We start from the raw sequence: 18,467 nt of genomic DNA on the forward strand, positions 1-18,467 counted from the left end.
CAAGAAATTCTTCCACCAATAACTTTTCTGCTGTCATGTTCACCCAGTCACAAATGATAAATTCTGAAACCACTTTAAATGTTATCTTTTTTACTTAACAATAACAGCTCTCCCCAAGTACTGCTGATGAACAGAGCAGGTTGTTGGACAGTCTATTTTGTGGAGCCAGGATGCAGGAGGGGAGAGTGAGTGGGGGCCACTGCTGAGGCTTCACAAAGGTAGACGTTGCACTGCAGTTCTGTAGTGTGTAGGGGTAATGGGGAGTGGACAGTGTGGGTAATTTTTAAATGAAACACACAAATGAAGCATGGAAAGAGGTGTATGTGGAATGAGGCATGGTCTCCTTAAAAAGACAAAGTTAGAAGCTTGAGCAAGTTCGGGCAACTCTACTAGCATGCTACAAATAGAACTGCAGATAATTTCTTAGGAATTCTTTCCACACTTCAAGACACAACATTTAAAAGCAACATTATCAAAAGCATTGCTCTTACCACAAGACCAGGTAAGAGGATGATAACAGCTAATAGCGCAACTTTTTCTGCAATGCAACGGAATAGATATTTGGTGGAATATGATCGAGAAAGATATAATGTAACACGAAAGGTAAATTGCTAAAGAAATAGAAACAACCAATTAAAAAGGGAAAAAAAAGTCATACAGTCATGACATGCATGACAGACAAAAAATTATATATAAAAAATTTAAAATATCTTACCAGTCCTTCACTTGGTTTGATGTTTATTAACTGAACCTCCTCTAGACAAGCACTCTGGCTTAGCAAAGGATCAGATGCCGATCTAATCGTCTGATCACAGATACCATTAAGAACTTTACACTGGAAAAAAATACACAAATTGGACGATAAGGTATAGAGTGAACACACCAAGAACAGACATCAGTTAAATATTTTTACTGAAAAACCCTCCAAGGACACTTCTGGATCAAGATAGATTTTTAAAATATCTTCACACATCATATTGCACTAATATTTAACCAAAATCTAAACGCATGCATTATCTTTTATGAATTTCTACTTATCTGCAGTTCTCCAATAGTTAAAAAAATTACTTTTTTTAAAAAAAGCTAAACGAACATAACATGCAAGATTAAACAAGTCAACTCAAATCTCAACCGTTGCAATTTGTGAAGTTGGCAGAATTATCTGGGTCTCTGCAGCCAATACTAGATGCAGTACAGTATTAACAAGTTACCATACTCTAGGCCTTACGTTACAAAGGAAGATCTCCAAACTGCTAAAGTTTTAACTCAGCTTTAAATGTAAGTAAGAATGTTAGTAAGAAAAGCAGCAAACAGACAAATTTGATTTGGGGGAAAAGTGCAAATTTAACATTTAAAACTTTACATTTTAAAAAGTACTTTTCTGTGAAAGTGCTCAGAGATGTCACAGATTTGAAAAAAATAATTACTGAACTATAAATTTGTACATGTATTCAATTTATTACCAGAAGTAGGCCCCTTTTCATTTTAATTATAAAAGAATATTACATTATGCCTATTATTCAAGGAACAGCTCCAGATAACCTCTCATTACCTAATTTCATTGGCTGGCTAGATCTTTAATTGATGCAAAATAAAACCACTGGTACTTTGAAATGCTAATTCATGGGATTGTTGGGAATGTGAAGTTGACAAGTTAAAAACTATATCAGAACATATTTAACATGTCCTTAAAGCCCTCAGAGTCAGAGATTCAGTTTTAGGATTAAGTAAGCATCAACTCAAAATCAAGAAGGGCGAGATTCTCTCATGCTTCATTCTAGCTCAGTTACCATTTGCAGAGGTTCTGTCCATTGGCACTGTGGATAAATGGACTTTTCAGTGAACTGCTGCACTAAATTAGTAAGATCACAAGATTGACTCTCCAGTCTATGTGGTATTAATTCATTTCATCTGGGGTGGTGTTGGGGGTGTAATGGACCTCAGTGAATCTGGGCTAGAGATGAGGAAAAATAAACTTGAGTTACCTTACTAAGAATTTTAGCATGTGGACAATTTATGCATGTGGACAAATGCCACTTAACTGCAATGCCTTCCTCAAAGTCGAAGACCCTGCCCATATACCTTTAAAATTCAGGAAAATGTCACACAAATTTCTGTTGTAAATTTTAAACTATAAACTGGTAATTTACATCTTTTTATATTAGGCAAGGTTAGCTTCAATTTATGGAAGGGCAAGGGTGGAGAGGAGAAAATGATGGAGATAATTGGAGGTTAGCATGCAGACTTTCCTTACCAATAATCAGAGCTCATGTTGCTTCACCTTCTCCCTCCATTGTTCCAACATGCAGGGTTGGGTTACATTGAGGATTAATGGGTTTTAATGGATCAACATCTACAATATTATCAGCAATATGAAAACAAACTGAGCACTTACAACATTAATGACACCATCTTCCATTTCAAACACAGTGGAGTCCTGTTAGTAAAAATCAATGCAATACAAAATCAGTGAGAAAATTATGAATTACAAAAAGTCAGATCAACAGTAAGTTGGAAACCAGAAATGTAACAATGACCAATTTAATCAAGGTTAATCTATTGAGCATGTCTTAATGGGACTACTAAAGTGCTTTGTTGTAATCTATAAAACATAGGTACACATATTTTTGGACTGCAATTGCTTTCTCATTATAGTTCTTACCACAAATGTTGCATTTCATGTTCCTTTTCCTTCAATAAACCCATATTTTTCTTCTGATATCTTTTGTCATTTATTCTCTCCCACCCTCTACCCCAACCCACACATTCCTTTTCGGTCTTCCTCACCCTCCTCCCGTTCGACAGCATATGACCCATCACATTTTTACCTTCCTTCAGTTCTGAAGAAGAGTCTCTCCATTGATGCTGCCAGACCTGGAATATTTCCAGCACTTGATTTTTATTCCAGAATTCCAGCATCTGCAGCATTTTACTTTTACTTTATGTTCTTCTGATATCTCCAATCCAATTCTGCTTCGTATTCTCATCATGATGATTCTTAGAATGTTTTTGATTTAAGCGACTCATGAGGCTTATCCTTTCACGAATTTCACATTTTGCTGCACCTGGTCCTTTATGTAGTTCTATCAATATAGACTTACAAAGATCGTCTGGAATTAAGCCAGGGTCGTACACTTTGGTCCCATAGCTTTACGCTTTATTTTCTCGATAGCTTGTATTGCTTTTGGAATGGTTGGTTCTCTTCCCCCCACCCCGCACCGCCCCCACCTCCTTTGTCAGAGTAGTTCTTCTCTGTATCCTGCCCATCTGCCTAGGATGCCATTTTTCTCCAGTATTACTGTACTAATTTTTGCTTTAATGCAGTTGCTTCCACTACAGTAGCTTTGAGCTGGTAACCTCTTTCACCTCATTATACATCATGTGAACTTTTTCCTCCAGCAGTTCCAATTTCTTCATTGCTCATTTTTTTTTCTATTTCTCTTTTTCTACGTCACATTCCTTTCATATCAGTTTGCCAATATTATATTTTCTGATATCTTTATTCTTTTATTGCTTTCATTCCACCATCATTTCTAAGATTTCTGTCATCCATTTTTTATTAGGTATACATCTTTTTGGATTAAAGGTATGCTTTATAGATTACACCAATGCATTTCCCAGATTGAAGCATAAACAGATTTTTGAAATGCTACAGAAATCTTTCCCTTCTATGTTCAAATTAAGGCTGCTTCAGAACTTATACTAGGACCAAACAACAGCAGTCAGAATTGACAGACAATTAATACATTGAATAGTAGCTATAAGAAAAGGTGTGAGACAAGTTTGTGTTCTGTCCTGAGATCTTTTCTATCTTTACAATGAGGTTAAGCTATCTAGCAGAATTACCAGACATTTCAGTAGATGGACAGAATATACTGAATGTGAGATATGCAGATGACACAGTAATTATGGCAGATACCGAGGAAAATCTACATAGACTCTTAGTCACGGTAACAGATATGGATTGTCATTAACCTGCAGAACAAGAAGCACGGTAATAAAGAAAAAGATTACACCTAGATGCAAAATAACAGTGGAGTCAAAAGAAATAAAACAAGCAGAATTAGGTAGCCTAATGACATCAGATGTGAATAGTAATCAAGGACATCAGGAAGCACAACACTTGCAAAGCAAACCTTCGCAAAAATGTCAGACTTCTTTAGAAATAAGAACATCTCTATGGAAAGCAGAATGAGATTACTAAAATGCTACCTCTGGTCAACATTACCATGTGGATACGAAAGTTGGAATATAAGCAAGACAATGGAAGATAAAAGATTAGTTTCTGAAGCACATGATGAGGATTAGTTGGACAACACACAACTAATGAGGAAATGTTGAGGAAAGCAGGCACTCAACTTCTGCAGATGATTACCAAGGGATGACAATAACTCTTTGGGCATGTAATAAGCAGAGAGAAATTAAAACATCTGGTCCTAACTGGTAAAACTGAGGGTAGCAGAGCAAGAGGGAGACAAAGGAGGAAATATACTGACAGCTTGAGAAATAGAAGGGGTACAAGATTTGAGACCACCACCAAGATGTTGTCAAGGACTGTGAAAGTTGGGCAGCCATGATTGCCAACATAAAACATGGCACCTGAAGATGACTACAGTGCCTACTTCACACCAGAGCAATTATTTTACAATATTTATGACAAAAGTGAAACAATGGAAAAATTCAGCCGAATTGTGTCATGAATAAAAGGGCAGAGAGATTTGGATTTCTTTGAATATATATATATATATATGCAAGTGACAAGACTGCATTGAAAACAGGCCATTTTGTCAAGTTAGTCTGTTTTGATGTTTATCCTGGTCACCAACAGTATCCTAGCATGTTTTAGCTCTGTTCCCTTTTTCTCCAACCATTTATTTAACATGAAGAGTCAATTTCAACACAGTGGATGTATGGTGACAGTAAAAAATGTGCCGATAGCATTGAAGTTAATAAGTCCAACATTTAAGAGACAAATTATTACCACTGTTCAAAATTGAGGGAGAACACAGAAATGGTAAATAATTTTCTGGAGACAGGGGGTTGAAGGGGAAAGAGGGCAGTTGTGGGGAAGGAGGGAACAATGAAATTTCTCCCCTTTGGAAGTTTTGCACCCTTCTCTTCCACTAGCTAAAGCCTTATTCAAATTATTGGAAGCTGCACGGACCTCATCTATAAGCAATAGAGATCAGGAGGTATATGTTTCATACCAGGATTACTCCAGGTACACAGCAAAAAGCCTCTTCGTTCAAAAGCCAAATCCTGATTAATGGAGATTACTATGCAACAGGTGCTTAAAAAGTCATGTCAATTGTGGCTAGCATCACTCATTTTGTGTGTTCAGCCTTTGTGCTTCCATCAATGGACAGTGGACCAGACCTAAACTAAACAAAGCCAGCATTTCGTCTTTCCAAAATGCTAAGAGTGGCTTCAACTCTTCGTACAAAGCAAATAGAACAGGTTAAAAATTTGCAAAGAATATTTTTTGTTCTCAAAATACACCAGCTTTCTTCATGTGTCAGTTCTTTGTTATATTGATTATACAATGTAGTGGGTTATGAGTTAGCACTGCATTTTCTAATGCTACGATGAATCCTCCTGTGTAAATAATGCTTTGAATATTGTAACTTTTTTTTTCTTTATCCTACAGTGTCAAACCCATCTTTCTCATCAGATATGATTGAATAACAAATTTCATCTGTCACCATGACAGTAGAATTATACCGATTTCTACATCAGCCCTTCACTGACTAAGATGTGCAACTTGGAAATCTATTTCTACAGTATTCAAACCTAATGTGAGATCCTTGTGTTGATTACAAGAGGGAGAATGTAATCACCAATATTTAGTTCTGAAATTGTTTGATTAGAAAATTAAAAACAAAATAAGAAGTCGATAGATAGTTTGGTATCTTTTTAATAAATAGATGTTATTCCCATGACTAAATAAGTGGGTAGATTATGGTGTTAGACAGCTGATAATATTGTTGCTAATATGTGCTATTTTGAGGCGGGTGCAGAACAATGATGAAAGAAGAAGGAGTAGTGAGGACATACAGCACAATTAAATTTATATATAAAAAAACCATGCGCATAAATATTCCAAGTGACTGGTAGGACACTTCATGCCCAAGGAACCACATCCAGGGTCACGATGCATGACCTGTGTAAGGTCTTCTTAAAGAATATCAAAATACACCAGCTCTGTGACTTCAGACTTGTACAAACCAGTTACTTCTGTTTTAGCACTGGTTCTGGTCAATAACCATTGATTGCTGGAAATAACATGGATTCATAGTTTAGTGGAGGCTTTTAATGGTCACTTAACATCTACTAAGCATGTGTTTTAGATAGGAATGCTACAAGTTAGAAACTTCTTACTTCATTGAAGGAGTTCCAATATAAAAAATTTGTGCGATTAATCTCCAAAGATATAATCAATACAATTAATGGCAGCACTACTATAGATAGTGGCTAAGGAAAGAATTCTCAGCAGGCTAACTCTTTACTCTTCCCCACCTCCTCAGTGGTACGACTGGTCTTCGGGTGAGGTTCCCCTAAGTTATCATGATTTCAGACGAGGTACCCCAAATTCTTATGCTCCCGGATGAGGTGGGGGGCTCCCTTTCTTTGTTCAACACCCTCGGCTGGTTGCAACAAGGTTAATTTAAAAAGGATCCCTTCCCTCATGGATACCTTTTCCCAGTCCAAATGTATTTATGATTTAAAAGGAGCCAATTTAACCAGGCTGTCTTCAGTAAAAGAAAGAGTGAGTTTATTAGTTACTAAATGTGAGGAATCATTGGGCGAGTCCCTGGTGGTGAACAAAAGAAAACCTAGTCCTTTATTCCAGTCATGGGGTTACTCGTGGCAGTATGCCCTGATCATTATTTTCAGGGTCTGGTGGTGCCATTCTAGCGCCTCCTGCGACTGCAGGTGATACATTAAAGGCTTCAACGAGGTCATGCTCAAGTTACCAATGCCTTCCTGAAATATTTTGGGCATGAATTCTGAGCCCTGATCTGACTGGATCTCGGTGGGCAGGCCATATCTGGTAAAGAATTGGGTCAATTCCCTCACCACTGTTTTGACAGATATGGTTCTCAAGGGTACAGCCTCTGGGAAACAGGTAGCCACATCCATGATGGTGAGGATATACTGGTGGCCTCCTTTTGTTTTGGGCAGGGGCTCCACATAGTCCACTCACACCTTGCTGAGTGGTTCCCCAAAAGCCAGCACGGGAATCATAGGTGCAGGTCTTATTGCAGTTTGGGGTTTTCACTGGTCCTAACACAAGGCCGCACTCCAGATGCACCCGGTGTAAAAGGATGGGCATGTACCCTCCTTGAATTCCCTTTACCAACACCTTGGCACTCGCTGCACACTCTGGTGGGAAGGTCATGCCTTTTCTCAGCGGCAGAGTTTGGCTGGTCTGTGTCCCTCAGTATTATTACAGGCTTACTCGCCTCACTGTGGCCACCCTTCCTTTGGATACAAGATCCTTATAACTCTTGGGGATTTGTTTAACCTCATCTGCACTCTCAAGAGTGCCTCTACAGGGATTCGCACCTGCAGTCAGAGCCATAACCCGGTCTGCTATGCTCTCTGACTGACTCCCATTCTCTGCACAGGTATGTGCCCTGATAAATCCCACTGGTTTTTCCTGTAACTTCCAGCAATTGGCCTGGAGGTGCCTTACCTATCAGCAGTTAAAACACATAGGCTTCTTGGCATCGCTTTTCATCTCAGCACCATCCTTTCCTGTCCTGAGGAGGACCCCCAGCATTTCCCTCTCTCCCATGGGTGCTCAGTTTCCTATCACTCTCTCCACCTCTATCCTTTCCAGTTGGTTGGGGGTGACTAGGGGAGGGTCCTTTCTGGAACAAGGGTTTGTGGATCAGCTCATAATCATCAGCCAATGTGGCTGCCTGCCTGGCCCTGTTACCCTTTGTTCCTCTAGGTGTGTTCTTATTAGGGAGGGTATGGAGTTTTTAAACTCCTCAAGGAGAATTATTTCACGGAGGCTTTCATAAGTGGCTTCTGTTTTAAGTACGCGCAACCACTGGTCAAAAGCAAGTTGTTTAAGCCTTTCAAATTCCAGGTATGTCTGGTCAGGCCGTTTCCTGAGGGAACGGAATTTCTGATGGTACGCTTCCGGCACTAACTGGTACACACTGAAAATAGCCTTTTTTGCTGCCTCATTGTCAGTGGCACTTTCCTCAGGCAAGAGGGAGTAAAACTGGTGAGCTTTTCCTGAAAGTTTACTTTGCAGTAGTAGGGACCAATGTTGGACTGGCCACTTTAACTGCTGTGTTAACTGCTGGAAAGCGATAAAGAAGGCTTCCACCTCTGCTTTATCAAACTTGGGGGATAAATGAGTAAAATGGGTTGCCTCAGCCCTCAAGTCTCAGCTAGTGGTGCCTTCAAGGGACACAGTAGGATTCCTGCCCCTCAGCTCGAGCTGTTATAGTTTAAAATCCCTTTCTCTCTCTCTCTGCCCTTACATTCTTTCTTTCCTCCATTCCCTTTCCTGTCTTTCCTCTTTCCTGAAATTCTAACTTCCACAGCTCCAATTTTAATCTCTCTACTGCTAGTCTGTTTCACTGTCCTCAATTTCCACCTGTAGACTGTTGTCCACCCCTTTTAAAATTTCGGGTTTTCTAGCTTTCGGGTGAAATTCTAATCCTAAGTGTCTGGTCAGGCCGTTTTTAATTGTTTGATGGACAGAACTTTTATATCCTCAAAAGTAACTTCCCCTAATTCTCCTAGAAAAGTACTGGCATCAATTATGGACATTTTTACGCTGATGAACATATGAACAAGGAGGAGTAGGCCATTCAGCCCCTTGAGCTTATTCCACTATTTAATAAGATCATGGCTGATCTGATAGTAACCCGAAATCTGCATCCCACCTACCCCCAATAACCTATCACCCCCTTGCTTACAAAAAATCTATCCGCCTCTGCCATAAAAATATTCAAAGACTCTGCTTCCACCGCCTTTTCGAAAGAGAGTTCCAAAGACTCAAGACCCTTTGAGTGAAAAAATTGCGCCTCATCTCTATTTTAAACTGCGACCCTTTACTTTTAAACAGTGACCCCTAGTCCTAGACTCTCCCACAAGAAGAAACAACTTCTCCACATCCACCCTGTCAAGACCCCTCAGGATCTAATGTTTCAATCAAGTAGCCTCTTACTCTTCTAAACTCCAACAGATACAAGCCTAGCCTGTCCCACCTTTCCTCATTCCATTCCCATTCTAGGCATTAGTCTGGTAAACCTTCTCTGAAATGCTTCCAATGCATTTACATCCTTCCTTAAATAAGGTGACCAATACTGTACACAGTACTCCAAATATGGTCTCACTAGTGCCCTGTACAACAGAAGCATAACCTCCTATTTTTGTATTCAATTCCCCTCACAATAAACAACATTCTATTGGCTTTCCTAATGACTTGCTGTATTGCATACTAGCCTTTTGTGACTCATATTAGCCTTTTGTGATTCTTTAATAGTACAGATACTTTAATAGTAGATTCAAGAAAGCCTTATTGCAGTTTTAAAAATTGATTTCAAAGGAAAAATTTACTTTCCCCACTCTAATTAGTTTGTTTCGTCTGTGGGAACAATTCCAGCACCGAGCCCTCAATTTGTTACGACTGGTCTCCGGGCGAGGGTCCCCCAAATTTGTTATGATCCCAGACGAGATACCTCAAATCGTTATGCTCCCGGAAGAACTGGCTTCCTTTCTTTATTCAACCCCCTCGGTTGGTCACAACTAAGCTAATTTAAAAAGGATCCCTTCCGCCGCGGATACCTTTTCCCAGTCCAAATCTATTTATGTTTTAGAAGGAGCCAATTTAACCAGGCTGTCTTGGGTCAAAGAAAGAGTGAGTTTGAGTTAGTAAATGCGAGGAAAAATAATAAAAATGCTACACACATACACAGATTTGAAATGAAAAATTGAGTCAAAAAATAAAAGTTAAAACGATATACGAATCAGTCCTTTGGCTTGTCCATGAGGAGTAGATGGCGAAACATTGTGGCCATTAAGTTGGAGTGATTCTGGTAGCACTAACTTTGGCAGTTGAGCAGTTGGTTTGGAAATTCTTGGTTCTGCAGGATAGCTGAAAGGAGTTGTTTGGTATCATTTTCGACTATCTGTGTCTTCTTTATCCATGACCTTCACAGCGCACACACACAAAAACAGAACACCAGACAAGCACACAGAACTAGGGTTGCAGTTGGCTTTTTAATCCCCTGTGTGTATTCCTGGGAGGGAAAAAACAAACATGTCTTTTGCCCAGATCTGTTTTCTTTTCTATTCAGTTCTTGTTCACAGTCTGGGATATAACTCAACAGGTGGTGGTAGACTGTGGTAGAGAATCCCCTGGCAGTTTTCTCAACTGGAAGGTCAAGAGAGGGGAGTTTATTTGACTGCTCCATTTCATAGGTGAATTTGAGTGCAGGATGGAGTCCATTAAGACATGCAGCTACAGATTTAAACATGGGAAACGTATCTTCCACATATCGGAAATATACGAGAGGTAAGAGGTTAGGTGTCATTCCTTCGAAGACTAATAGTTTAGAAAAGTCTCATCACAGTGAATTCCCTTGTTGAGATACTTCTTTTTGATGCTATAGCTTTTGGCAGACCATGATTATAACATGCAAAGGCCAAAAATTCACTTCATGACACTCTGAAATTACAAGTTACTTGCAGTTCAGCCTTTATGAAATCAATGTTACATCTATTCCTATAACCATCTCATCTTTGTCCCATCAACGAGAATGTTCTTGATGTAAGGATATCCATATCAAATGCACAAGGCGGGGCTTCCCAAACCATGGGTAGTGATGCCCACTGGAGTTGCATGATAAAATTTGGGGGTCGCAACATATGAAACCATAATGGCAGCTGTGGCAAGAAGACTCCATCCTGGAACCGGCTCGGAGGTCCCATGAAGGACTTTTTCCCACCTCGCAGCTTCAACAGGAATTCCAATTGGAGGGAGGACATAATGCAATTGGAAGGTTGTGCGAGGATGCAGCCTCTGCACACCTAAAACTTGTGAACTCCACATTGGTATAAAAGTCAGAGCTTCTCACCTGCAGCTGAATAGTCAGGGCGATTTGATACAAGCAAGCCATGGTTTAAAGTTGCTTCATTCAGCATTGTTTCGCTTTAGCTTTGCAGATAGAGGACCAGTAAAGGAATTTAGCATTGGGGCATTCGGTTACCTTTTCTTTCAGCAACATTTGCACCTACGGAGTGCGCGTGACCCAATCGGTGCATTTTGGAGCAGCCTCTCCAGCTCCCGAAGACACACTCCTGTCCTTCGCTTTTCTGTTCGGCCATCCCCACTCTTCACTTCCCCGCCACCACCAGCCCCCGAATCCTGATTCGGCTTCTTCTGACATATAGTGGTGAAAGTTATTATGCTGTTTTGTTTTATTTTGGCACTGTGATAATAATGATGGTTACTATCCAGTTGATTTGTCTTATTTTGGTGCTGCCCACCACACCCCTGCCTCTCCACCCCCCAGCTCAAAAACTGAATCCACCCCCCTACTCAACAATGCAACAAGAGGACGACGATAGGGAGGATCAGTGCATGACCTGAAGCATGGTGCAGGAGTGAGGACTTCAGGTTCTTGGTGCACTGGAACCTGTTCTGGGGCAGGAGGCACCTAGTCAGGGAGGAGGCACCTCAACAGGACTGGGACCAACGTTCCCACAGGGAGGTACACTAGAGTGGATGGGGAGGGTTTAAACTAAATTGGCACAGAAATGGGCACCAGCATATAGAAGCAAAAAAGAGGAATAAGGTGCATAAAATGACAGTGCTGGGCAATACAAAAGGAATAGTTCACTACTAGATAGAAGTGGGGCAAGCACAACAAGCAACGCAACACTAGGATTACAAAGCATGCAAGTAAACACAAAGTACGATAAACAAGGTTGGTGAACTACAAGCACAAATAGCTGTGTGGGAATAACTAAAAAGTGGCTCAAAATGATAATATACAAAGATAAAAAATAGGGAAGGGAAAAAGGTGGTAGGTGGCAGCACTGATTAGGGAAGGGATTGTAATGTTGGAAACAAGGGGTGTCCTTGAGGGGGCAAGGACAGAATCCATTTGGTTAGAGCTGAGAAGCAAAAATGGGTATGATCATGCTTCTCTATAGGCACTCTATAGGCCTCTAAATGAGAAAGAGAGAGGAGCAAATCTGCAGGGAAAGACGCAAGAACTATAGCATGATGATATTGGGTTATTTCAATTGTCCAACTATCAATTGAGATAATACAAGAGTAAAGGGAAAGGAAGGGGAGAAATTTCTGAACTATTTTCAGGAGAATTTCCTTGATCAGTATGTTCTCAGCCCAACTACAAAGGAGGCATTGCTGGATTTGGTGCTGGCAAATGAGTTGACCAAGTGTCTGAGGAAGGTTTAGGCTAGAAATGCAGAACAGCAAGGAACAATTTCAAGTAGAATGTCTAAATTGGAAAGTGGCTAATTTCAATGCAACAAGAAGAGAGCTAGCCAAGGTAAAAGTGAAACCAAAGACTGACAGGAAAATCTAATAGAACAACAGGTGATCTTTAAGGAAGAGATGCTTCAAAATCAGAATAGGCACATTACAACAAGAGTGGGAGGTAGGGGAATCAAAAATAGGCTCTTGGATGATGAGGGAGAGAGAGATTATGGTGAAACAAAAAGAGAAGATGAATGATGCATAACAGGCAAATTCTTCAAGGGAAAACCAAGTCAAATTCAATAGGATGAGAGGGGAGGTGAAGAGGAAAATTAGACTGGCAAAGAGATACTATGAGAATAGAAATGCAGTCAACATAAAAGGGAACCCAAAAATCTTCTGGCATATAAATAGTAAGTTGGTACTAAGTGACGGCATGGATCCTACTAGGGATCCACTTGAACCAAAGGGCTCCCCCGAGTATCCATAAAGGGTCCTGTGCAATTTTCAGGTCATTTGAAAATTGTACCAAATTTCTCAATTTTAAAGATATATTGTTCTTACACTTTAATGAAAAATTATTAAATAGTGTTTTAGTTTTTCATTTTTGTTAATAATATATTATCATGCAGCTATTAATGCATGTAATATTTTGGAAAATATTTTTCTTTTAGAGGTTTAGTCTGTGGGTGTGTCTTAACTGGATAAAAGCCAGCTAGTCTGGGTGCTTTGATGTGTACTAGTTTTGATATGTAAGAGAGATAGCGTGCATTTGCATTTTTTTTGAATAGAGCATTCAAGAATTGGGGGGAAAACTGACACCTATCTAGCAGCTACCAAACAATGTGTTTATATTACTAATAAAATTGGTCCTATCAAAGAGGTTTCATTGTTAAAAAAGGTGGAGTTCAAAGAGGCTGGTGACTGAATGCAAATTCTCATTGTATCAGTGGTGCTAGGTACAACTTTAGCAGTTTTTGGGTGTGCAGAGTAGAGGCAATCTAAGATCAAAAGGCAGCTGTAAGCCTCCAACTGTCTCCACAGGAACCAAAGTGAAAAGAACCTCATTTTGAATTCGAAGAGTGAAAATGCTGGTGTTTGGTTAAGTCTATGGGTTGTGTTGCCTTAATGGAGATTAGTTTGGGAATTTGTTAAAAGTTATGATAGTAGTAATTTGTAGCCATGTGTACATATATTTTAACCTGTATAAATTAATAAAATATTTCATTTAGTTTAATGTAAAGCCTCGAGAACAGCTGATCTGATTCCTGAATTTAGAGTCGCATTGCAAACATAACACTTAAAATTACAGATTATGACAGTTGTTTAAAGTTTCCCTCTGGGATTTTTAAATAACTCCTCTTTATCAACTGCATCCATCATAATATATATGATGGGACAGGAGGAGGGAGAGAGGATTAAATTTGACAGAATTTCACAATATATTACTGAGACCCTTAACCTGGCAAATACAGGCCAATTGGTTTAACATCAGTGATGGGTAAGATTTTAGAAACAATTATCAGGGGGAAAAAATCAACTGGCACTTGGAGAGGTTTGAGTTAATTAGGGAGAGCCTGTACAGATTTGTAAAAGGCAGATTATGCTTGACCAATCAAATTTAATTTTTTGATGAACAGAGAAAGTTGACGAAGGAAACACAGTGGATGTCATTTCTATGAATCTTAAGTGTTTGACTAGGTACCACAGAGAAGGGTGGTTGACAAAATTGAGGTTCGTGGAATAGGAGGGTCAGTGTCAATTGGTTCAAAAAAAATTTGGATTAAGGACAGAAAACAGAAGTTGTGGTAAATGGTTATTTTTCAGATTGGAGGATGATAGTAGTATTCTCCGAGGGTCTTTTTGCTATATACAAAGGTCTTGGATCTTGGAATGCAGAGTAAATTTCAAAATTTGTCAATGATAGCAAACTTGGAAGAGTGGCAAACAGTGACTGTGATCCAACTGCAGCAGGGCCTAGCAGGCCAGCAGAATGGTGTGAAAAATGGCTGAGGGAATTTAATACACAGAAGTCTGTGGCAATTCATTTTGGCAGAAGGGATAGGGAGAGGCAATATAGACTTATGGCACAGTTCTAAAGACTGTGCAAGGACAGAGCAACCTGGGGTTCATGCACACAGATCTTCGAAGGTGGCAGGACACAGGGGCAGAGTGCAAAATCAGGGAAATAATGCTCAGCCTTTATAAAGCTTTGGTTAGGGCACAAGAGTATTGAGTCCAGTTCTGGTCACCATAGTTTAGGAAGGATGCAATGGTGCTTAAGGGATTGCAGAGGAGATTTACCAGAAATTGTTCCAGGGATGAGGGATTAGAGCTAAAAAGTTAGGTTGGAAAAGCTGGGGTTGTTTTCCTCGGAGCAAAGATGATTGAGGGGAGATTTGATTGAGATGTACAAGATTATGACAGGGTTTGGATAAGATTGACAAGGAAAAACTGCTCTCATTAGCTGATGGTACAAGGACTAGGGGACACAACTTTAGGGCCCTGAGGAAGAGAATCAGGGGAATAAGAGCAAGAATTTGTTTTAACACAGCAAGTGTTACTGATCCAGAACTTGGTACCTAAGCAGGTGTTGGAAGTGGAAATAATCAATGAAATTGAGGGCCACCTGACAGAAATAAACTTGCAGAATTACAGGGATTGAGCAGGCCAGTGGGACTGGCTGGATTGCTCTATGGAGAGCTGGCATAGATTCAATGGGTGCCTTAAATAACTCTTATGACAGTGACAAAGGGACATCCTTCATATTCCACATATTAGTGGAGCTGCTGCTGTAAGGTGAATGCTCCCTAAGTTCTTTAGTCATGACATACATAATAAAGCATTACTGGAATTCCAATCCATCTCATCTTTTGAGGGGAAAATTCTCTATATTTGTAAAAAAATAAGATAAATTAGGACATGGCATGCATGGAGTATAGACATGTGATTGGGGACTTGTGATTGATTTGCTCCTAATTCCACAAAATGCATCTTTACTTTCAGTTTTATCAAACACATAACCCCTACAGTGAGGTACCATGAAATCATCCTTCGCTTATCCCAAGAGGCATAAGAATGAGATCACATGGGCACCTGACGCCAAGCTCTGGGGAACTCCACAACAAACCTTCCTCCAGGCCAAAAAACATCCAACAACCACTCCTGTTTCCTGTCACTCAGCCAATTTCATATCCATGTTGCTATTGTCTCTTTTATTCCATTAGCTATAACTTTGCTCATATCTGTTGTGCAGCATTTCATCAAATGCCTTTTGGAGGTCCATGTACACCATATCAACAGCATTACCCTTATACATGACCTTTGTTGACTTCTCAAAAGCCTCAGACTCGGTCAACTGTAAAGTCTTGAGGAGTAGCCTCCTCAAATTTGCCTATTCTCAGAAATTTGTCACCATTGTCTGTCTACTCGAAGGTGACATGCATGCCATCATCCTCACCAATAGAACTCACCATAGACCCTAATTCAGTGAAGACAGGGCCAAAAAAGATTCTGTTATTGCATAAACCCTCTTTTCCTTTTTCCTTGTTGTCATAGTGCACCTCATCTCCACAGGCGTGGAGATAATCTACAGAACAGATGAGAAACGCTGCCTTCAATCTCAAACCAAAATCACCCCAACCACAGTCACTGAGCTTTAGTGTGCAGATGATACTTCTGTGCACTCACACAGAAACTGAGCTCAAGGTCATTGTTGACTCCATCTCCAAAGCGTATGAAAAAATAGGCCTTTCACCAAACACCCAGAAAACTAAGGTTCTCTTCCAACCAACTTCCACAGCACACTACTATCCTGTATCGATAAAGATCAGTGGAGACACCCTGGAAAACGTAGACCATTTTCAGTATTTTGGGAGCCTCCTCTTGTTGAAGGCAGACACAGATGATGAAATTCGTCATCGCCTTCAATGCGCAAGGTCAGTCTTTGGCTGACTGTGGAAGAGTATTTCAGGATCAGGATCTCAAACTCAAGAGTAAGGTCATGGTTTACCAGGCTGCAGTGGTCCCCATGCTCGTAAATGTTTCAGAAACTTTTACTAATTATAACTGTGCTGACATGCAAGAATAGTTAAATGATATTTGAAATTGGTGTTATAAAGCTTCATCTTATGAGGAAAAGATTTGTTCACTGATCCAAAAAAGATGACAAATACTTGGAAGGCTATGGTAACGATTCAGGTAAGGAAACTAAGTTCATTTGGTTTTCAGCTATGTAAAGAACTTTTTAATTATGCTAAACAATCAGAATTTGGTCTTGTAATGTTGTTAAAAAGTTGCTTTGAAGAAAAAAATCACCAACATTCCCATTCATCAACATTGGGCATAACAGGTACAAGGCGATATAAAGATACTACAATATAAGTTATTCAACTATGATGCACACTAAAATCACATTCATCCAATGACATGTCAGGAGTGATACGCAATCTAGAAACAGTGAATAATAGAAATATATTTTATTTCCCCTTTCTCCCGATGCCCACCCGCAATATGACAGGCTTCCAGGAGAAGTGAGATCAAAAGCCATTAAAGCATTACTACACAGACCTGTTGAACAGTTGTTGTCAAATTCAAGCACAGCTGTATAATCTTGTTTTTCACCACTGAGTAATCACTGATCCCTGTAAATGGTGATCTGTAATAAAATAAATGTTTTATATTAGCACATATATACAGGTTTGAACATGCAACTTGTGGAGTGCAAACCAGCACGCACAAGCATAGTTGTGCATGCACCAAAATAGATCAGAACAAGCTTCTAAAATATCTTCACCAAATATATTAACTCTCAAACAAAAATTACAATGGGCAATGCTAATTATCTGGTCCAAATGAAAGAATCCTGTGTAGTATACACATACCATCATTTAACATAATGAAAACAGAAAATGCTGGAAAAACTCAGCAAGTCTGACAGAATCTGTGGAGAGAGAAACAGAGTTAATGGCCAAAATTTTCCCGTCGGCAATTTGGGGGCGGGCCCTGCTCACCGACAGGAAAATGACACGGGAGGAACCCCCGATGTCATCCCGGTCCCTTTGAATTTCTAGGGAGGCGGGCGGACAGCGAAATCAGCTGTCCACCCGTCGACCTGTCAATGGCCAATTAAGGCCATTGACAGGCTAATTAAGATCGTTAAAGACCTTCCCGTCCAACCTTAAGGCTGGCGGGCAGGCCAGGAGCCCCAGCGGGCTTCTGATAATACATGAAACCTCATCCACTGGCGGGATAAGGTTTCATGTCCGTTTTTAAAAAGTGTAATAAAGTTTATGTCGTTTTTATTAACATGTCCCATCTCGCGTGACATTGTCACATGAGGGGGACATGTTAATAATATTTTTATTTTTCTATGTTTAGAGTTTTTTAACCTGTCACTAATGTCCCTGAGACAGCACTTAGTCTCAAGGAGCAGTGCGCTCTTTCGCGTGCATGCGCGAAAGAGCGCACTTTGACAGCTGGGGATTCCCTCCCCCCCCTGCACAGGACGCGCATAGCGCTTCCTGTCGGGAAGGCCGCTGGGTGGGCCTTAATTGGCCTGCCCACTTAAAATAGCAGCGGGCCCCGTTTCGCCAGCGGGTGTCGGCTGTCCGCATGCCCACCAAGGGCAAAATTTTGCCCAATGTTTCAAGCCCCTATGGCTCTTTTTCAGAGTCATACAGACTCGAAACGTTAACTCTGTTTCTCTCTCCACAGATGCTGTCAGACCTGAGTTTTTCCAGCATTTTCTGTTTTTATTGCAGATTTCTAGCATCCGCAGTATTTTGCTTTTACCATCATTTAACATGTTTCATAAATGAGTCCACGTGTTCAATAAGTTACATACACTGAGTTTCTAAGTAGTAGCACTATAAACCTTACAGGGCATGTTGAAAAATATTACTAGGGGAATTGTTCACCTAAGTAAATGTTATTTCATGACAATGTATATGACTCAGAACAGGGTGGCTCTGCAAGTTGTTTTCCATTTCTG

General features: G+C 40.1%; 1 protein-coding gene across 1 annotated transcript in view; it reads right to left on the reverse strand.

The window, feature by feature from the left end:
* The window catches only part of LOC144690058 (connector enhancer of kinase suppressor of ras 3-like), a 340,571-nt gene that overhangs the window by 206,608 nt on the left and 115,496 nt on the right, over positions 1-18,467 (reverse strand). Inside the window, exons 4-6 of the mRNA XM_078557565.1 lie at positions 17,045-17,132; positions 2,396-2,437; positions 716-835 (exon numbers count right to left, since the gene is read on the reverse strand). Of these exons, the coding sequence (XP_078413691.1) occupies positions 716-835; positions 2,396-2,437; positions 17,045-17,132 (250 nt within the window). The remainder of the gene's footprint in view (positions 1-715; positions 836-2,395; positions 2,438-17,044; positions 17,133-18,467) is intronic.

Source organism: Cetorhinus maximus, chromosome 14, assembly GCF_964194155.1.
Source record: "Cetorhinus maximus chromosome 14, sCetMax3.hap1.1, whole genome shotgun sequence".
NCBI lineage: Eukaryota > Metazoa > Chordata > Chondrichthyes > Lamniformes > Cetorhinidae > Cetorhinus > Cetorhinus maximus.